Source organism: Antechinus flavipes, chromosome 3 (assembly GCF_016432865.1).
Source record: "Antechinus flavipes isolate AdamAnt ecotype Samford, QLD, Australia chromosome 3, AdamAnt_v2, whole genome shotgun sequence".
Lineage (NCBI taxonomy): Eukaryota > Metazoa > Chordata > Mammalia > Dasyuromorphia > Dasyuridae > Antechinus > Antechinus flavipes.
In genome coordinates this window covers 234,919,475-234,942,375 of record NC_067400.1, presented here as the reverse complement: position 1 = coordinate 234,942,375, position 22,901 = coordinate 234,919,475, and the positions used below count along the sequence as shown (strand labels likewise).

General features: G+C 34.3%; 1 protein-coding gene and 1 long non-coding RNA gene across 4 annotated transcripts in view; one reads left to right on the top strand and one right to left on the bottom strand.

The window, feature by feature from the left end:
- Nucleotides 1-843: 843 nt before the first annotated feature.
- LOC127553729 (uncharacterized) lies at nt 844-4,537 on the bottom strand. Its single transcript, XR_007951814.1, has 2 exons — nt 4,474-4,537; nt 844-1,314 (listed from the first exon to the last, which is right to left on the bottom strand). It is a non-coding gene; the product is annotated as an uncharacterized LOC127553729 (long non-coding RNA).
- VWA3B (von Willebrand factor A domain containing 3B) overlaps nt 938-22,901 on the top strand; it is a 230,197-nt gene continuing 208,233 nt past the window's right edge. Inside the window, exons 1-4 of one of the 3 annotated variants that reach the window (XM_051984663.1) lie at nt 938-1,108; nt 7,217-7,430; nt 13,295-13,522; nt 20,095-20,189. In XM_051984663.1, coding sequence (XP_051840623.1) covers nt 7,367-7,430; nt 13,295-13,522; nt 20,095-20,189 — 387 coding nt within the window. In that variant the 5' untranslated portion in view covers nt 938-1,108; nt 7,217-7,366. The remainder of the gene's footprint in view (nt 1,109-7,216; nt 7,431-13,294; nt 13,523-20,094; nt 20,190-22,901) is intronic. The other 2 variants (XM_051984661.1, XM_051984662.1) reach the window with 2 other exon arrangements.

Sequence of the window (22,901 nt, the reverse complement as noted above, 5' to 3'; positions counted from 1 at the left end):
AACAGAAGGTTGATAAGGACACAAATATTGCTGATCTGGATTTATCACCATCAAAACCTTTGCTATTTTCTTTGTTCCAGACATTTTTATATAGTTTTGTATCACAGCTTAAATACTTTAAGATAAGACACCCCCCAAATGGGCATATTATGAATACTGAATGTGGTTTCTTTCTCAAATGTCAATAAATATGCTGCTATATGATGACTTAGAAAACAATGTTCATATTTCTCCATCATCATTTTATATTTTATTTCTCTATGTATATTCCTAGAATGCTGGGCATTTTTACCACTTACCTAGCTACTAAGTTATATAACTTAGCTACTAACTTATATAACTTAATTATTTAACTAGCTAAGTTATAAAACCACCAGCATTTGTGCAGGCACATCATAGACGATATTTCTATTACTCTTTTTTCTAGAGCCTCGAAAGTAAGGATTTTTAGTTTTTTTGCTCTTCTCTGCATTTTCCTCGCTTTTTTTTTTTTTTTTAATAGTATCGGTCCCTTAGTAAGCATTTAATACAGACTTGCTGGTTGGCTCACTTTCAGCCGTGATGGAATCTTCTTCCACCTTTTTAAAATTTTCTCTCACTTTTCTGGATCCTTTCCTTTCTCCCCCTTTTCTCCCAGAGCATATGTTTTGTTTCCAAACAGCTTCACCAAACACCCGTGGGGCTCCTGAGTCATTCTAAAGCTAATGCTCTCCATGAGTTCCTCAACACATTCTAAGTCTACGTCCAGAAGCTGACCCAGAAGGGGAGAATCCTCCTCTTCTTCATCTCTTGCCGCACCGCTGGCTACGAAGTGAACCACGCTGTTTGGACCACTCTTAGCAACTGCGGCGTCTCCACGGACAACATTCACATGGTACCCAGGAAACCGACAAATCAGAATTCTGAGCTTCCAGTCACAGAGAAATAGAATAACTAGAACACTGTAGGAGAGGCTTGGGATTAAGTTTTTCTGCCTTCAAGAAAGCACGGCTCTATCAACCAGTCGGATATTTGTTTCACACTCCCTTTCCTGCCTAACAGTTCCACGAGAATGGGAGTTGGGTCGCTGATTAGAAACTGTCTTGTTTTTCGTCTGATTTTTTATCTTGTAAGTTGCTGAATTCAGTTTTCTCTTGGCCAGCCCCTGCTATGAGAAGAGTATAATCCCCAGCAAGATGTGATATCTGCCCCATCTTTGTCCAGAATCCTGGTGACATTTTAATATCATAAAATCTTGGCGCTTCAGGAGAACCTGGAAATCAGTTAGCCCAATCTTTTCATTTTAAAGATAAGGAGAATCGAGACTCTCTTTCTCTGGGAAAAAAAAGTAAAATTATTTGTTAGAAGTCACTGGGCTAATTAAGTAGTGGCCTGCGGCTTAAAATCCACATCTCCTGAGTCTCAGACCAGAGTATTTCCTATATGATTACAATGAAAAGATTTATCTTCCATGAGATATGGTTTCAACCTTCTCTCCTCCCCCTCAAACAGATTTCTAACTTGTCTGGGTCAAAGAGGAAGAAATGATGAAATTCATTTGGGTGTATCAATTTCATTTTTGATATGATAATCAAGAGAAGTTTATTTCAAAAAAGTAATGAACAATGTATTTAATTTCAATCTGAAAATTCTGTTCTAATTTTAAAATTTCCATGACTTCTTAGTCTAGAAAAGCTTTTGGATAACTACCTCACAGCCAATTTTTACAGAGTAATTACTACAGAAAATTCCTTGCTGCTTCTAACCTCTTCATGGACCTTAGGTGTTTAATAGGATTCATTTATCATTTAAACTGTTTTTCTGTCTCCTTTGTGTTTAGCTCTTTAATTTTCCAAATAGTATTTCCTCTGTGAAATACTCTGGTCTGTCACAGATCTTCTTTTTTATTTCTTTAACCCTAAAACCACATGATTTTCTGGTTTCTTGTTGTTATTTGTAGCATTTGGTCCTGTTATTTCTGGCCTGGTCTTTTTGACAATGATGGGTAGAGAGAGAATTTTTTTTTAAATTAAATTTTCTTTTAAAAAGTAATAAAAAATTAATTAGTATCTGCCTTCTCTCCAAAAGAAAAAAAAGAGAGAAAAACAAAACTTCTATAACAAATATGCAAAGTTAAGCAAAACATATTTGCACATTTGCATATCCAAAAATATATTTCTCAATCTGCATGTCATCATCTCTCTTTTGAAAGTTGGGTGGCATTCTAAATCATTGGTCCTCTGGAGTCTTGGATGATCATTTCAATGATCAGCATACTTAAGTCTTTAAAAATTGTTCATTTTTATAATAATGTTGTTATATATATATATTTCCTCCTGGTTCTGCTCACTTCATTCTACGTTAGTTGAAGATGATATTGAAGTGACTCCTCCTCTCCTTATATTTTCCACATTTGTATAGATTAATATTTAAGATTTGCAAGACCCCTTCATGATTAAGCCCTCCTATCTTTCCCTCCCATTCCTCAGTATATCCATTTCCCTCTTTCTTTTCTCTTTTTATTATCATCTAAACATATAAAAAATTTCTTCTAAGAATTCCATCTTATTTGACTCCAAATGATCTTTTCTAATATCATAGTTTTAGGGGATGTTTATATTATTGCTCTTTTCTTATTAAAATGCAAACACTTCAATCTTTATAAAATCTTTTTTGATTGCTTGCTTTTATTTACTCAACCATCTTTTTGTTTTTCTTTTATTTTCTTCCTTCCTTCCTTCCTTCCTTCCCTCCCTCCTACCTTCTTTCATTCCTTTCCTCCCTCTGTAGGATTATATTGGGTTTTGCTTAGTAAGTTATTCTTACTTGTAGAACTACATCTTTGCTTGTCTTTGTTAAAATTTCCATTCTTTTATAGTAGTAGTTGCTAAATCTTGTATAATCTTGATTGTGATTCCTTGGTCCTTAAGCTTTTTTCTATCTGTGAGTTTGCATTATTATTTTTTTCTTTGACCTGAAAGTTCTGGATTTTGGCTATGGCATTTTTATGAGCTTTCATTTAGGAGTTATTTTAGGAAATAATTGGATTCTGTGTTCATTTTGCCTGCTGGTTTTAAGAGATCTGAACAATTTTCTTCCATGATTTCTTTTTTTAAACATGGCTTTTAGTTAGAAAATTATTTTTAAATAGTTTCTTTTTTAATTTTTCCAAGTCAATTTTTTATGATACCTCCTATTTTCTCTTATTTTTTTATCTTCTGTGTTTAATATTTATTGTCTTATGGATTCATTAACTCTATTTGGCTCATTCTTATTTTCAGGTAGTCAGTTATATTGGTTAAGATTTTATACTTCTACTATCAAGTTATTCTTTTTCTCCACTATAATTCTTATTTCTTTTCTAATTGTTTACTTTATTACTCATTTCATTTATAATATTATTTTAATTTATAAAAAAACTTTCATCATTTCTTCAAGAAATTCTAATTGATATATGGGCAACTGTGCTTTTTCTTTGAGTCTTAGGTATTTTGAATTCTTCCTGAGTTTATGTCTTGGGCATTTTGTTTGTTTGTTTAGTCATTTTTTTTAGTGATTGAGTTTTTGAGTCTATGATCTCAGCCCCACTGAGAGACTTCCCCTCCTCTGACTTTCTTAGGTGGGAGCTCCATCCCCAAATGTGCTTTGGATGACCTTACTTTGTGAGCTCTGGGCTCTGAGTCTGTACTGAGTGTGTGTTCTGGGCCCTTAACTGTTGGCTTGGGCTAGAGTTGAGTCTAAGATCAGATTTGGGCATTCTTGCACTGCAGACCTAGCTTGGAACTCTAGGTAAAAGTCCAGAGTCTTATATCCTGTTGACTATGCCCCCAGGCCTTATTTTGTGATAAGCTTCAGAAGTTTTTGTTCTGCTGTGCGAAGTTCTGGGCACTGAGTTGGAGATATAGCTAAGGACTTAATTAGAAATTTAATAACCTCAGCAATGGAGGAGTTAGGAGCTCTGACCACAACTCTGGGCAACAACAACGGCAACTAGGTGGCAGAGTGGATAGGGCACTAGGTCTTGAGTCGGGAAGATTCATCTTCCTCAGTTCAAATCTGGTCTTAGACACACCAGCTGTGTGACCTTGGGAAAGTCACTTAATCCTATTTGCCTCAATTCCCTCATCTATAAAATGATCTGGATAAGGAAATGGCAAAACATTGCAGTATCTTTGCCATGAAAACCCAAAATAGGGTCACTATCAATTATAACTGAAAAATAGCTTAAATTTGAAATGAAAAAAATGTAGGAAATGGCCTGGACTTAAAACTGAGTCTTTAATGGTAATGGGGTAGAGATAGCAACACCTAGTTCCAAATAAAATGTGGCAAATTCACAATGGCCATTCTCTTTGCCAAAAGAAAGGTTCATTTAGATGAAGTGTGACCAGACAAAATAAGAGATAAAATAGGCAGCAGAATAGCAAGTATGAAATAGAGTTGGGAGAGCTTATAGTTAGCAAGGAAAAAGATAAATCCTTCTGGGGAACTCACAATCAGGAGAGAAAAAATATTCCATGGAGTGGGAGAAAGCCATTGTCTGGCAGGTTGGACTAACCAGATTTAGCTAGTTATTAGAGAGGTGCCATTAAAGGGAAGGCATTATGAGGGAGAGAGAGTACCTAATAATGGGCTTAGTCCTGAAAAGAACTTAGCAAAGATCTTTCTCATAAGCAGATCTTTTATAGGGGAAATATAGTCTTGGGAGTTTCTCAGTTGCAAAAGCTGAAACTCAAGAGAGCTACATGGAATGCCCCTAGCAAACAAGATCCCGGACTTGTCAAAATATGCCAATCATGATAGTGTGGGAAAACTAACTTCCTTTTTGTATGTAATTATGGCTGAGAGTTTACATTATGACTATTTTAACTTATGTCACTAAGACAATTTGGGAAAACTAAGTTCCATCAAAGTTGTCTCAAAGATTGTTGTGAATGTCTTTAAAGACGCTAACTGGATTGGAGACAGGATGGACAAATTAACGATTGACTCTGACTTCACATTATTCTATATGAACAAGATTTGGCAGTTCACATCAATGGAATCTTGGTATCCCTGTGTTGTTGCCCTAGATCAGAGTTCTTCATCAATGCTGAGTCTGATCTTGGTTCTTCCTTATTCCATAGTTCCTCCCATGGTTATTTATATACAGGTCCAATTTTGATGCTTGTAGTTTCTCAATTTTCTCATTTACAACGTTGTCCAGCATCCTTCTCAGATCATTTTTTGGAGTAGTTTTGGGGGAAGTTGTCTATAGCAATTTCTTCTATTCTGTCATCTTGGCTATGTCTCAATAGTGGTGTTTCCTGAAGAGATAGCACAGCAGCAAGATACTGCCTTTTTTACAGGCTCGATGGCCACTCATACCCTTACCCGAGAATATCTAAACTCCTAAGATGTCAAGTCGCCAATCTGACATCATGTCTAGGTTCATTTTATTTTTTCAAGAAGGGGGAAAGGACTCCTTGGAACTAAAATTATTGCTTTGCTATTGTTTGTCAAATGTTGTTTCATCTCTGACCAGAGAAGGATTTTTTAGGATGAGATGGATTAGTGACACAGCTCTTACCCATAACTTTTGTGGGTGGTGAACAGCTTTATCCCACAACTGTTTAAGGCAGAAAGGATCCAACAATCCAGGAAGATTATTGATTCTTTACAAGTGATTATAATTCTTTTGATTGTATATCCAACAAGATCCTTCTTCTGGGTTACTTGCTTCTTGTGTTATCACATGGCATGAATTTTTTTTTTTTTAACCACTATCTCCTTTTCCTTCTTCCTGAATACTTTCTTCCTCTTCTGTGCTCTTCTCACCCACAGTCTCTTTTAGTTCTCCAGCATGGGTGTGTATTTTTACTTCCTCTTTCTTTTCTATCTAAACTTCCTTTCCTTGCTCAAAGTTTCCCTTTTATTTACCAGAATCATATATAATTCTGGCTTGTTGACCTTTACAATTTAGGGCAAGTTTCTTTTGATTTTCTTTGTATTTGGTTCTTACGTGTGTAAAAAAACCTTGGTTATGTATTCCAGCTAAATATATTCAGTCATGAATAACTTCTGAGAAAAGTGAAAGAAAGAAAGAGTGAGAGAGAGAGAGAGAGAGAGAAAGAGAAAGAAAGAGAGAGAGAGAGAAAGAGAGAGAGAGAGAGAGAGAGAGAGAGAGAGAGGGAGGGAGGGAGAGAGAAAGGAGAGAGAGAGAGAAAGAGAAAGAAAGAGAGAGAGAGAGAGAGAGAGAAGAGAGAGAGAGAGAGAGAGAGAGAGAAAGAGAGAGAGAGAGAGAGAAAGAAGAGAGAGAGAGAAGAGAGAGAGAGAGAGAGAGAGAGAGAGAGAGAGAGAGAGGGAGGGAGGGAGAGAGAAAGGAGAGAGAGAGAGAGAGGGAGGAGTTAAGGGAGGGAAAATGGGAAAAAGGGAGGGAGGGGGAGAGGAAGAGAGAAGATGAAGGGAGAAGAGACACAGATAGAGACAGAAACAACCACAGAGACACAGAGAGAAATAGACAGAAAATGAGAGAGAGAGAAAGAAGACAAATCTCTTGGTTTTAATATATTTATAATATAGTTATAATATAATTATACCTTGATCTGATCAGAGATAATGAGATTTTCTTCTCTTTGTAGGATAGAGTATTCTGAAAGGCTTGTGAAAATTTGTAAAGAATGTACCCTTTTGTTAGGAGATGTCCTTTCCAACTTTTCTCTTGTTTTTCCTGGGTAATTTCCATTTTCCCAATAAACTCCATTCTTTATAATGCAGTAATGCAAGCATCTGTTCCCAGGTTAAACAAATTCTTTAGTGCTTTGGCTTGACGCTGCCAAATGGAATCACACAAACTCTCAGATCCAGTGTGGCCAGAACTTTTTTTTCATTTCTTTTGAAATTGGATATGGGAAGAAAGAGTTGACACATATACTCTGATTATATGGGTCAGAGGATTCAAGTTATCTTTCACTTGGTACCATAAAGGCCTCACCTTAATTGATAAGCAAAATATAGGGCTTGAAAATTTCTTCAGGTTTCATAAATAGTCTTTGGAAGCTTAATTAAACTATTTTAAAGGCTGGTATTCACCTTAACTGGGGTGAACCACTCACTCCACATTCCATCTATATATTGTAAGGAGTACTCCAAAGTATATCAAGGACAATGAGTGCTTTTGAAAGTAGAGAAAGGTTTACTAGTAATGTTGAAATCATTGAGATTGTGTATCATGAGACACCCTTTCTTGCCTCCACAGGAACCACTTGCCAAATGTACAGATTCCTTTGCTGAAGAAACTTGTGTATGAAACCTAAAAGAAGACTGAGGACCATTAGTTCTTTGTTCTGTGAGCCCTTTGCTTCTCAATTTAAAAAAGGAAAAGTAATCCCAAACTCTACCTTAGAAAATGATTGGAAATCTGCGGAAAAGACTTGTTTGGAGTGAAACCGAATATCATAAGGAAATAGACAGTTGGTATTTCTGTTTGTCCTAATAATAATGTTATATTGCCACTAATCTTTGGTTGTATGTGTGGGAAAGGCAAGATATTCACAGAATATAGGAATTTGACCATTTCTTTGGTGTTCAACATTTATATGTAGCATCCAATTTGCACACATGAGTGAACTCAGGTTAGTTGGGTTTCTAGAGGGTGATGTCTTTCACAGGGACAACAAAATATGGACAATAACATAAAACTTATGGGTTTTTGCCTTTCTTCTAAGCAATCTCCAAAGGGAGTATAAGGAGGCATTTACTGGTTGAACTCTCAGTCAAAATATCAGGAAATATCTAGTATGACTTAAAAAAATAACTGAAGCATTGGTAAATAACTCAAAGTCAGAGCTATAATTAAAATGAGCATAAACAGGATTTTCTGAAATATGTAGGTTATTGAAAATACATACTCTTTCAGGGGCATTGAAACTGAGGTTAGCACTTGATTAGCAAGAATAATAAGTTAATAATTTTTGTTGTTATTCAGTTTTTTTTTCAGTCATGTCTGACTTTTTGTGACTCCATTTAGAGGTTTCTTGGGAAGGATACTGGAATGATTTGCCATTTTCTCCTCCATGTCCTTTTACAGATGAGAAAACAGGATTAAGTATCTTGTCTAGGATCACACAGCTAGTAAGTTTCTGAAGCCATATAGGGAATCAGAAAGATAAGTCTTCCTGACTCTAGGCCTGGCACTCTAATCATTGAAGCACCTAGCTATTCCAATTGTTTTTAATTAATTGTAATTAAGAATTGGGTAGAAAGAATGGAATAATTAGATAGAAAGCTACAAGATGGTGTTTTGTGCCTCTAGGTTAATTCCTCCCTTATTCAGTCTCATTTGTTATCTTCCCTTTAGCAATACTTCTCTAGACTGATATCTCAGAGTTTTTTCTCCCCTCAATTGAATTTATCTTGAAAAGTTAATTTTCAGGATGTTTCACTGACACGTTATAGGTACCAGAACTACTAGGTATATATAACTCCATTTAGAGTTCATGCGACAGGATTATGCTTTATTTAGTATTTGTTGTTGTTGAATGATTTCAGTTATGTCCAACTCTTTATGACTCCATTTGGGATTTCTTGACAAAGATATAGAAGTATGCCATTTCTTTCTTCAGCTCATTTAACATATGAGAAACTGAGGCAACGGGATTAAATGACTTTCACAGGGTGGCACAATAAGTGCCTGAGACTAGATTTAAACTCAGAAAGATGAGTTCAGCCTTATGCTCTATTCCTTGTGCCATATTCCTCCCTATTTTAAGTATTACAGCATGTAATAAATGAGGTCCTTCTGATACTTTCAATCATGCAATTTCTTTGACTGGGGTCCAACATAAATCTGTTAGACCATATTTCTATAATCTGTTAGGTTAGGAAAGAGTTAGTCAATAAGCAATTATTAAGTTACTACTATTTATTATAGGCATTGTGATAAGTACTAGGGATACAAAATCCTCAAGTCTTGTGGGGGAGATAAAGTATAAACAAGATTTATACAGTTTAAATTGGAAATAATCAACAGAGAGAAGCACTAGAATTAAAGGGGGAAATGGGAAAAAGCTTTCATAGAAATTAGAATTTCATCTGGGATTTTAAGGAAACCGAGATGAGGAGGGAAAGAACATTGCAGACATGGTAGACATCTAGTGAAAGTACCCATGGTCAGGAGATGGAGTGTCTTATTTAAAGATCAGCTAGGAGACTTACATCACCAAGTTACAGAATATATGGCAGAGGTATAAGATATAAAGTGACCAGAAGCAGGAAGGGACTAGTTAAGAAGGGATTTGAACACCAATGGAGGGTTCTACATTTGATTCTACAGTTGTTAGGGAACCACTGGAGTTTACTGAATTTGGGTGACACGATCAAATCTGTACTTTAGGAAGAATGCTTTGACCGGTTAAATGGGGCAGCTAAGTGGCACAGTGGATAGAGTACCTGGCCTGGAGTCAGGAGAACTCAAAATTCTGAGTTCAAATCCAACTTCAGATACTTGCTAGCTGTGTGTCACTTAACCCTGTTTGCCTCAGTTTCCTCATCTGTAAAAAGAACTGAAGAAGGAAATGGCAAACCACTCTAATATCTTTACCAAGAAAACTCATAATGGGATCATGACTAAAAGACCTGAAAAGTATCAGTATTTTTATTATTATTATTATTATTATTATAGCTTTTTTATAGTATCAGTCTTTTTTTTAATATTTTATTTTATTTTATTTAATAATAACTTTATATTGACAGAATCCATGCCAGGGTAATTTTTTTTTACAACATTATCCCTTGCACTCGTTTCTATTCCGATTTTTCCCCTCCCTCCCTCCACCCCCTCCTCTAGATGGCAAGCAGTCTTATATATGTTAGATATGTTGCAGTATATCCTAGATACAATATATGTTTGCAGGACTGAACAGTTCTCTTGTTGCACAGGGAGAATTGAATTCAGAAGGTAAAAATAACCCGGGAAGAAAAACAAAAATGCAGATAGTTCACATTCGTTTCCCAGTGTTCTTTCTTTGGGTGTAGCTGCTGTTGTCCATCATTTATCAATTGAAACTCCGTTAGGTCTCTTTGTCAAAGAAATCCACTTCCATCAGAATACATCCTCATACAGTATCGTTGTTGAAGTATATAATGATCTCCTGGTTCTGCTCATTTCACTTAGCATCAGTTCATGTAAGTCTCGCCAAGCCTCTCTGTATTCATCCTGCTGGTCATTTCTTACAGAACAATAATATTCCATAAGTTCATATATCACAATTTACCCAGCCATTCTCCAATTGATGGGCATCCATTCATTTTCCAGTTTCTAGCCTATAGTATCAGTCTTAAAAAAGTATTGGAAAAAATATCAACCATGCAGATTAAACTTAAAAGTTTATTGTGCATGCATTTTTTCCTTTGGAGAACGGTTGTGAAACATTTACCAGCACACCCCTCCCTATTCTTCCACCTCTTGGATCCCTTTATATTAGCTGCACCCCTGCAAGTTTAGATATGTTTCTGATTGAGGAAGAATTTGAGTGTCTTTTAAAATATCTACAAATTATCCCAGGATAGGTATTGAAAGAGATGTAGCTTTAAGTACTTAATGAAGTATTAAGTACAATATAATGTACTTTATGTTTCTCCTTCTATTTGTGGTTTTTTTAAAAAAAATTCTTATTTTTAATTTATGGAACAAAATAAGCATTTCCATAACAGGATAATAAAAAAGATAATTGTACATGAAACTGCAAATCTATTATATGCAATTTGCTATTCGTTTTAAATATATAATAAAGTAATCATGTAAATTTCTTTTTTTTCTTCCCATCCTCCATGGATATCTTTAGACAAAAATAGGCATATATATATATATATATATATATAAAATAAAATTTTATATTTATATGTAATATATAATTTTATATACATGCACACACATATACATGTATATATATGTATATGCATGTGTGTAAAACTATTCTATACATCTATTCACTTCTATGGATGTAGATAGCATCTTTGTTCATTTGTCCTTTAATTTGTGTATTTATAATAATTAAAATAACTTAGTCAAAGTCATTTTAAAAACAAAATTGCTGTTACAAAATTTTTTTTGGTTTATTCACTTCACTCTTCACCATTTCATACATGACTTTCCATGCCTTTCTAAAATCATTGAGCTCATTGTTTCTTATAAAATAGTATTATTCCATCACAACCATACACTTCAACTTGTACAGCTGTTCCTCATTATATGGGGATCCCTGCAATTTTTACTTCTTTATCACCACAGAAAGAACTGCTATAAATATCTCATTCAAACTCAAAGTTATAAGTACTATTTATGAATTTACCTCCATCCTGTTTTTATTTACTATTTTCTTTTTTAAACCTCTCTTTTTATCCTGTCCCAATTCCACCCCCATTCCTTGCATTCCCCATACCACCCAGCTTTCCAAGAATCCCTCCAGCCTCCCCCTAACCTTTCTAGTCAAAATTTTCACACTTCTCCAAAAGTTCTTCCCCATCCTCTCCTTCCACCCTCCCAAATCCCAAATCTAGGGGCCCAACACCCTATCTCCCAATGTTCTCACCTTTGTGGGTTCAGAAGATTCCACATCCTTCTAGATATACACATTATTTTCTTTTCTACCCTTAGGAGAATAAGGTTCCAACATTACCAGCCCTTCACCCTCATCTGCTTTCTCTGTATTAGTTTTTCCTTTCATGATATATATATATATATATATATATATATATATATATATATATATATATATATATATTTTTTTTTTTTTTTTTTTTTTTGATGAGGCAATTGGAGTTAAGTGACTTGCCTAGGGTTACATGGTTAGGAAGTGTTAAGTGTCTGAGGCCTGATTTGAACTAAAAAAATGAATCTTCCTGACTTCAGGGCTGGTTCTCTATCTACAGTACCAACTAGGTGATTCTCATGCCATATTTTTTTTTATAATTATACCTTTTTCCTTTTCTTAACCAATTTTGTTTTTTAAATCACTCCATCATACACAATTCAGTACCAATCTTTCTTTAAAACTACCTTAGTAATGATGACAGTTTAAGAATATATATATATATATATGCAGTCTGACCTTAGTGAGTCTCTTATAATTGATCTTTAATATTTTTCTTATATTTCTTTTGGATCTTTTATACTGAATTTCCCATTGAGTTCTTTTTTTATTATAAATATGTGAAAGTTTTTCATTTCATCAAATATTCATTTTTTTCCATTTAGCATTATACTCACTTTTATTGGACATGTTATTCTTGGATGCAATCACAGCTCTTCTGCTCTTCAAAATATAATGTTCTAAAATCTGTGGACTTTTAGAGTAGAAGGTGCTAGGATTTGTGAAATCCTTGATCTATTTTCTAGATCATTTGTTTTTCTAATGAGATGTTTCAGATGCTCTTCTATTTTTCTGAGTTTTATTATTTCTTGGTGTCTTACAATATCATTTGAGTCCTTTTGTTCAATTCCAGTTTTTAAGGAGTTATTTTCTTCCTTAAGATTTTGGACTTCTTTTTCCAATTGATTAACTTTCTTTTCATAATTTTATTGTATTGATTTTATTCTTTCCCCTAATTTTCTCTTGATTTTTCTTAATTGATTTTTTTGAATTCCTACGTAAATTCCAAAAATTATTTTTGTATTTGTGACCATGTGATATTACTTTTTGGAGTGGGAATGGATTTTTCTTTCTTTTCTTTTTTTTAACTTCACTATTTTTCTCTGATTATGAACTCAGGTAATCTTTTTACTATCTATAGTCAGATTCTTTTTCCTTTGCCTACTCATTTTTATTATTAGCTATTAATGGGTTTTAATCACAAATTGCAGGTAATGTTGCCCTGGGCTTTAGGTTCTTCTTACTGTTATTTAAAAAAATTCTGTCTAGGGGCTCACTTTTCTCCTCTAGCCATGTGTGAGGTGTGACTATTTTTGGAAGTTTAAAATATATTTGACAAGTTGAGCAGGGATACATAGTGAGAGACAGATAAAGGGATAAAAAAATGGACGAGGGAGGATTTTCATAACTCAATTTAGTAAAAAGAACACTAAAGTTGGAAACAGAGCACCTGGTTTCAAGTCTGGGTTCTTCCACTAATTAACTGTGTGATTTTAGATATGTCAATTAGCTTCTCTAAAACAAGTTTCCTCATGCACAAAATAAGACACTATCTTACCTATCTACTACATAGAGCTGCTGTGGAGTTCAAATGAGAGAATGTGTTAATTGTTCTGTATACAATAAAATGCCCTATAAGTATGAGCTATGAATTTTAAAATTGTGTTTTGGTCTATTCTTTACAGTGGTTTCCTGTGACCTAAACAGTGAATCAGAGTTGGGGAGGTTATTATCATCATCTTCCAGTTATAAAAGGCCACCATCAAATAACGTGGCACCAAACAACAATCAGGGACACCTGGAAAGGCATAATCTCATTTCATGCAAGGAATGGCTTCGAATTCATGGACTCAAAACCAAAAAATTGACTCTGTCGCAGATTTTATCTCAGATTGGATTCCCACACCAGGAAGGTATAGTATCTCTCATGGCTGGCAGAGCAACTATCATGTTGTAGGCCAACTTTTGTTCCATATATTGTTGAACCCTTTAAATAGACAAAAACAACCTACCAATTTCTTATAGTCCCAGAATTTTAGGACATGATTAGCTTTAGCTCTTTTTCTATCACAGTTTAATGTAATGAGTTTGGTTTTATTCTAAATGGATTGGGGTTTGTTCTCATGCTTTAAATGGTACCATTGTTTTCCTTAAAGAAATCTTGTAGAAAACAAAGTTCTTCCTTTCCTTTCAGCCTGATGGTGTCTTATCATTGTGTTCAGTTTTATAATCGTCTTGGTCCCAAATTTGCCAGATTCTGAAACTTGTCAATCTCAAATTTAGACCAAGTTAAGGAAAAGGACCAGGTAAAATAAGAAAGTATCTGGAACTTGTCAAAGGACCTTAAAACTGGAAAATGCATTGAGTGAGTCTATGTTGACCTAAGGACCAATTAATCAGCCTTGGTCTTGTCCAGTCTTGCATGATATTTCAAAACTAGGAAGTGGAGGATACATTAGAGTTTATCTTGTGATAGTATTTTTTTTTTAAATTTCTGAGAGGGTGTGAAGTAATTAGAAAACTAGCCTTTTTTCAGAGACTCTGATTTTTTCTCTTTTCTTCGATTGAGCAGGAAATCTTCTCTGTGGGTTGACCATCTGAAAGACACAAGCTGTGTCTTACAGTTCATCTTATATCCTCAGACAGTTCCTCATACCATATAGTTATAAGCTCAGGGGTGACTTGGTGAATGAATGAATTCTTGAATCATAGTATACCATAGTATACCATAAATCCGGGGAAGTTTTTTTAGATTTGAAGATTACAGAGGAGTATCTTGTTTTTAACTCTGTTCCAAAAAAAATTTGATAACACAGGAAAGGTCATTTTTCAGAAATGGGTATTTCAGGTCCTGGGAAAGAGTAAGTACAGAAATGTCAATTGAATTGAATAAGTGGTCACCACTCCCACAAAGCTACTGCTTGCTACAAGTGTACCCAGGAGCTACTTCTAGTATATTTAAAGCAGAAATTCTTAACCATTTTTGGATCACATACCCTTTTAGCAATCTGATGAAGCCTGTGGATCCTTTTTAAACAATAGATCAAAATATCTTAACATACAAAAGAAATCAAAGGTTAGTATAAATAAAGATGTAACTTTTTTTCTTATCCAAGTTCATGGATTCCCTGAATCCTATCCATGAACTCTTGATGATTTATGGAGCCCAGGTTAAGATTCTCTGTTTTGATATTTTCGTGTTGGAGGAAATCTCAGGCGTGATGAAGGGTAAAGTCTGTTAAGTCTGGTAGAAATCTGCATAGATGAGGTTAAAAAAGACATTTTAGAGGAGATGACTCCTAAACAGGGATTTGAAATAAACAGTCCAGATCAGGTACATTCTGTATCATTGTAGTTAGAAGTGACCGTGTATATTAAACAAGAAGATTATTTGATGACCAATTGGGATGGATTTGACTCTTTTCAACAGTGTGGTAATTCAAAGCAATTCCAATAGATTTGTGATAGAAAGAGCCATCTGTATCCAGAGAGAGGACTATGGAATCTGAGTGTGGATCACAGCATGGTATTTTTACCTTTGTTGTTGTTTTTTCTTTCTCATTTACAACCCCCGTTCCTTTGATCTGATTTTTCTTGTGTAGCATGAAATATATTTAGAATAATTGCACATGTTTAATCTATATTGGATTGCTTGCTGGCTAGAGGAAGTGGGAAGTAGTGGGGAGGGAGGGAGAAAAATTTGGAATAAAAGGTTTTGCAAGGATGAATGTTGAAAACTACCTTAGCTTTGAAAGATATTATAAAATTTAAAAAGTGATTATGGAAGATAACCTAATGAAGATGCTTAATGAGAGGAATGAGGAAACTTAAGCTAAAAAAATCTTTAGTGGTTTGTCCATGGTTATACAGGGAATAACATAAATGTGATTTTTTTTTTTTGAGGCAGTTAGGAGTTAAGTTACTTGCCTAGGGTCATATAGCTAATAAGTGACTTAGGTTAGATTTGAACATGGGATCTCCTGACTCAAGAGCAGGTGATTTATCCACTATGCCACCCAGGTGCCCCCAGAGGTCAGATTTCATCCTGGGTCCTTTGAATAGATCTATCCCTATTTCCACTATGCCACAATTCTAATTATATTTATTTCTAGTAGAAGAGGATTTTATATGTGATTTAATAACTCATCATTGCTAATATTCAAGTTTGGAAGATATCTTATCCATTAAATACCCCATCTGCAGAGTCCAATCTTCCTTTAAATTCAAATTTGTTCTAACTATAGTTAGAAAGAATCCTTTCCATCTTAATTCATGATTGGCTTGAAAAAAATTGATAATCCATTTCTTCATAAGGGAGTAGAGTGGTTTCAGGAAAGCAAACAAACATGGAAAGACCTATGATGACCTGATATAAAGTGAAGTGAGAAGAACTGAGAGGGTCACTCACTGTGCATAGCAATAATTATGTAATGAAGATCAGTTGTGAAAGACTTGGCTACTCTGATCAATACAATGATCCAAGACAAATTCACATGACTCATGATAGAAAAAATGCTATCTACCTCTAGAGAGAGAACTGATGAACTTTGAATGCAAATTGAAGTATAATTTTCTTACTCTTGTTTTTTTTTTTTTTTTTTTTTGCTTTTTTTTTGGTGATATGACCAATATGGAAATATGTTTTTCATGCTTTCACAGATAAAATTAACTGATATCATCTTGCCTTTTCAGTGGGAGGAAAAATGATGAGAGGAATGGAGAAAATTTGTGACTCAAAATTTAAAACAAAAAGAATATTAAAACTAATTTTTAAAAATAATTATAACTTTTTATTGACAGAACCCATGCCTGGGTAATTTTTTACAACATTATCTCTTGCACTCACTTCTGTTCCAATTTTTCCCCTCCTTCCCTCCACCCCCTCCCCCAGATGGCAAGCAGTCCTATATATGTTAAATATGTCACAGTATATTCTAGACACAATGTATGTGTGCAGAACCAAACAGTTCTCTTGTTGCACAGGAAGAATTGCATTCAGAAGGTAAAAATAACCTGGGAAGAAAAACCAAAATGCAAACAGTTTACATTCATTTCCCAGTGTTCTTTCTTTGGGTGTAGCTGCTGCTGTCCATCACTAATCAATTGAAACTGAGTTAGATCTTCTCTTTGTCAAAGAGATCCACTTCCATCAGAATACATCCTCATACAGTATCGTTGTTGAAGTATATAATGATCTCCTGGTTCTGCTCATTTCACTTAGCATCAATTCATGTAAGTCTCGCCAGTCCTCTCTGTATTCATCCTGCTGGTCATTTCTTACAGAACAATAATATTCCATAACATTCATATACCACAATTTACCCAGTCATTCTCCAATTGATGGGCATCCATTCAATTTCCAGTTTCTAGCCACTACAAACAGGGCTGCCACAAACATTTTGGCACATACAGGTCCCTTTCCCTTCTTTAGTATTTCTTTGGGATATAAGCCCAGAAGAAACACTGCTGGATCAAAGGGTATGCACAGTTTGATAACTTTTGGGGCATAATTCCAGACTGCTCTCCAGAATGGTTGGATTCGTTCACAACTCCACCAACAATGCCTCAGTGTCCCAATTTTCCCACATCCCCTCCAACATTCATCATTTTTTCCTGTCATTTTAGCCAATCTGACAGGTGTGTAGTGGTATCTCAGAGTTGTCTTAATTTGCATTTCTCTGATCAATAGTGATTTGGAACACTTTTTCATATGAATGGAAATAAAAACTAAATAATTTTTATAAGAATTTTAAAAGGAAGAAAAAGAGTGGGAAATGAAAATAAATGGACAACCAAAATATTTCACTTGTATCCACAAAATATTAAAAAGAATCAAAGAATTAAGGGAAAAAAAGGGGAAAAAACATTGATCCATTTCTGTCTTTTCTCAAATCTGGGAATATGATGTCAAAAATTAGAAGGGAGAAAGTGATTCCACAGCTCCTAGGTCAGAAGAGGGTTTGGAGAAGCAGTAAGAAAGAGCTCTGGGCTGGGAGTTAGGAGACCTAGATTTTAATATGGCTTCTGCCACCAACTAGTCAAATAAACTTTGATGGGTTATTAAACTCCTTGGAGAGTCTGTTTTTTTTAAACTAAAAATGAGTTGGATTTAAAAATAAAATTAATTGGGAGTTAAAATTTCCATAAAGCCCTAAGACTCTTATTTTTCCTTTTTTAAGTACTCATAATTCTTGGTATATTTAAAGACTTTTGCATAGTTCCTACCTTCCCACCTTTAATATTTGTAACAGTTCTCAAATTGAAAAAAATAAAGCAAAACAAAAAACTGCCTTTGATAGATTAAATTTTTTTTATTAAAGCTTTTTATTTTTCAAAAGATATGCATGGATAATTTTTCAACATTAACCCTTGCAAAACCTTGTATTCCAGTTTTCCCCCTTTTCCCCATCTCCTCCCCTCAATAGCAAGCAATCCAATATATGTTAAAATGGTAAAATATATATGTTAAATCCAATATAGGCATACATATTTATGCAATTATCTTGCTACACAAGAAAAATCAAATCGAAAAGGAAAAAAATGAGAAAGAAAATAAAATGTAAGCAAATAGCAACAAAAAGAGTGAGAATGCTATGTTGTGACCCACACTCAGTTCCCACAGTCCTCTCTCTCTGCATGTAGATGGTTCTCTTCATCACAAGATCATTGGAACTGGCCTGAATCATCTTATTGTTGAAGAAAGCCATGTCCATCAGAATTGATCATTGTATAATCTTGTTGCTATGTACAATGATTTCTTGGTTCTGCTCATTTCACTCAGCATCAGTTCATGTAAGTCTCTCCAGACCTCTCTGAAATCATCCTGCTGATTGTTTCTTATAGAACAATAATATTGATGAATTTATTTTCTTGAAATGTGTAAGTATATTAAAAAAAGAAAACAGTTTAGAGCTCTACATAGGTCTACATGACCTGTGAGGACTTTATTAGAATTAAAGCTTAATATTAATTTTGAAATAACTCTTTTAAAAACCTTCTCAGAATAAATGTTTGACACTTTTGGTGGTACGTTTTACAGATGAGGAAAATGTGCCTCAGAATGGTTAAGTGACTTGCCCAGGCTCATACTGCTAGTAAGATGGAATTTGAACCAAGTCTTCCTTCCTCCAAGTCTAGCCCTCCATGCTGTTGTTCCCTAAGGTATAATATATATATTTGAGATTAAATTTTTTTAATACTGAAAACCAGGCCCAAACTCTTCCAAGTTAAATATAATTTCTGATTATCCATTGAAGCTTGTGCTTTAATCAGCCAAGAAAAAGCACTAGGGGGAAGGAAATAAGCATTTATAAAATACCTACTATGTGCCAAGCCCTTTAAATAAGTATTATCTCATTTGAGCTTCAAAACAACTCTGAGGAGTTGCTATAATTATCCTACTTACATAGTTGAGAAAATTGAGTCCAACATAGTTTAAGTGACTTAAATGAGTTGGTATTGTTTATCCTGCCTTCTCAAAGAGGATCATATAGATCAGAAAGGTGATGCTGTGACATGCAAGTGAATTGGATTTAAGTGAGGGAGGGCTGTGCAAGGTCACCTGTCTCACTTTCCCCTCCAGAGCCATCTGGGTTCAGTGGCCAGGTATAGATCAGGAGGACTGGGGATGGTTCAGGATGCAATGGGAGACTTGGGTCTTTTTAAGCTAAGGTCTTTAACAGATTTCAGTTTGATTGAAGCAATACCCAATCAATGATTAATGCTAGATGAGAAATGAGGCAGAAAAAGTGGAGTGTATGGGGCATTCAAGAGAAGTATGACTTATGGTTGGAGGACTTGTGGAGGCTTTTTCAAGGCTGCTCACCACTTTGGATGTCCGCCTGTTTTGTTTAAGAAACAGTAGCATGCACAATAGCCACATCTGGATAAACTGTCTCTCCGATGCGCTACACCAGGCTGAGGGTAACCAACATACCTCAGACTTGCTAGTAAGTTAGCAGCATGTCTGCTCAAGTATGTGAAGATTTTTTTCCTGAAGGAATGGATGGATGAGAACAGCTGTTGTTCCAACAGCCATGAAGGTAGCTGAAGCAGGCACTGTGAAGTGCTGAAAGCTTGCTCAGACATCAGAGATGGCAAGGTCATCCACTACATTCTAGATCATTGGCAGTCATCCTGACTTTTGTCCTTCCAGTGGATGATGACTTTGGAGGACAGAGTGACTCTGGATATTGATCATTTGCAAAATATAAGGATTAGACTAAATTGTCTCTAACTTGAGAATTCTATAATTCTAAACCAAAGGATTAGCTATACTTAATATTCACATACACAGAAAAATTACAGGTGTCAAAAATGGTTATATTTGTATGTACCCTTGAAGTGTATTATTATTATTATTATTATTTAGGATAGAATATAAGGCATTATTAACATCATTGAGTTTGTCTAAACTATGACAAAAAAAATAAAATTAGAAGAAAAAATAATTCACTCCAATTTGTATTTTTTCTTAAAAATGCAGATTATGTGTCTTCAATAGGGAGAACTGTGGCTTCCCGATATGCAAATGGTCTATTTCGTCAATTCTGTAGAGCAGAAGATGGCACAGTTTACAGGGTAAATGAGCTTATCGATATGTATTGTCTTTCATTAAGAGATGATAAGGTGTGGGGAATGGGATATTGAGACAGAATCCAAGTGAACAAGTACAAAAGTCAAACTGAGGTTTTATCAAATAATTTTTTGAATAGTTTAATACATTTCTTCTCAATATATTGATTAATAATGTATTTTTATTTCATTTATCACATACAGATTGTTGTTTAGTCATTTTAGTTATGCTTGACTCTTTGTGATCCTATTTTGATTTTTTTGGCAAAGATACTTAAGTGGTTTGCCATTTCCTTCTCCAATTCATTTTATAGACGAGGAAACTGAAGCAAATAGATTTCAGTAACTTGCCTATGGTCATACAGCTAGAAAGTATCTGAGGCAGGATTCAGAATTGATACTTTGTTTATTCTAAATCCTGTGCTTTTTATACAACACCATTCTTCCTTTCATTCAGTGGCTAACTTCATCAGTATTCCCACAGCAAGGGAGGCTCAAAGCATTTTGAGTAGGAAGTATATCTTTGGGGCTTTTTTGATCAGTTTTGTACAATTCTTCATTATCCCATTTGGGGTTTTCTTGGCAAAGATACTGAAATTTTTTTTTTACTTTTCCTTCTCCAGCTTATTTTACAGAAAATGAAACTGAGACAAATGGAGTTAATACAGTCAGTAAATATCTGAGGTCACTTTTAAACTTAGGTCTTAGACTTCCAGGATCATCTCCCTATCCACTACAACATATAAAAATGCAACTAAATGTAAAAAACTTGAGCAAAGACTCAAATACCTTGAGAAAGACTATAAAACAGGAATATAGGAACTGAAAGCCAGGGCAGGCAAATCCTATTGGTGAAGAATGAGATTTCCAGGCAAGGAAGGTACAAATCTACTATTATGGATCAGCTTACATTTTGTCATTTTCTTAGTGTAATTTAGAAGAGATAAGGGTGGTCCTGGATTTAAAACATAGAATTAGCTAAAAAAAATGTACTGGCGTCAGGAGCAAGGCAAGTTAAGGAGCAAAATTAAGAAGTGTTATCAGGGATAGCAAATATAAAAACACTACAACAAGGATCAGAAGTAGAATTTACTAGAAAAAAAAACTAGGGTTAGCAATCTTAGATCTTAGACAAAGTCAGACTTAAAAATTCAATCAAGAGAGAAATCTACATTATATGTTAGCCAAATTATTGTTTTAAATGCATGTTTACATGTGTATAAATGCATATATGTCTGAATATATGTAGGTATGTATGCATATAGGTCTATGTATGTGTGTATATAGACACATGTATATAGGTGTAGGTCTTTGAATGGATGTGAATATATATGTATAAATATATATAATTATGTATATATAAATATATCTATGTTCAACTATAGCCTGCTTGGAGGAGGTTGGGGGAATAAAAAGGGAAAAATAATAAAGTTAAAAAATATTCAGAGAACAAAAGAATAGACTACAAGAAAACAAAGAAAAGATGAACATTATAGAATATAATTTATTTTATTATTCTGTATATTTTTTGAAGTGGAAATTTATTGTTATATATTTTGAATCCTCTTTGATGTTCTCTTGGGCACATGATAATTTTTTTCTTTTCTGTTTCTTTTTTCTATTCTGTATTTTCTTATTTTGTATTTTAATAATTTTAATACATTTTAATAATTTTTTAAAATAAATTTTAAATTTTAATAAATTTTAAAATAGTTTAATAAATTAAAAAAAAGAGAAAATACTGGATTTTTTTTTTCTACATTGAGTACATGGCATAGAACATGCTTTCCTTTTCTTCCTCAACAAAATCATTGAATTTTGATTCAGAATCCTAAGTCTCTCATTATTGGTGAGGAAATTGAGGCTTATTTAATTTGTCCACGGTTACTCAGGTAACAAATACCAGAGTCAGAATTTGAACTCAAACCTTTTGACTCTTTTTTCTTAAGGTTTTTCAAAGTAGATTTTTAAATGAAAATAATGGATTTTATTATTATTATTATTAAAGACTTTCATTTTCAAAATATATGCATAGATAATTTTCAACATTCACCCTTGCAAAATCTTGTGTAAATTTTTCTCTCTCCCTTCCCTCCACCCCCCTCCCAGACAGCAAGTAATCTAATATATATGTAAAACATGTGCCAGTCTTCTGTACATATTTTCCCAATTATGCTACACAAGAAAAATGAGATCAAAAAGAAAAAAAATGAAAGAAAACAAAATGCAAGCAAACAACAAAAAGAGTGAAAATACCATGTTGTGATCCTCATTCCATCCCCACAGTTCTCTCTCTAAGTACAGATGGCTCGCTCCATCAAAGATCATTATACCCTTTGACTCTTAGGTACAATGGAGAGAGAGTTCCAGGAGTGCAATCACAGAAGCTGCATTTGAATTTGTTTTGCCACTTACTACCTGTGTGATTTGGAAATTATATAGTCCTTAAGGTCTCCTTATTTGTAACATAAAGCACCTGGATTAGAAGAACTTTGAGGGGTCTTCCCAATCTAAGTCTATGATTGCAGTTTCCAGTGACCATATTGCTTCTCTTTGTCCCTAGCAAAAAATAATAAAATAATTATTGAGGTATTAAAATATCTTTTAAGGTAGGCACTTGACATGTGACATAATTTCATTTTCTAAGCTAATGCATGATTGTATTTGATCTAAGCTATGTCCACAATAATAGTCTTTATGCTAACATCTATAGATGTT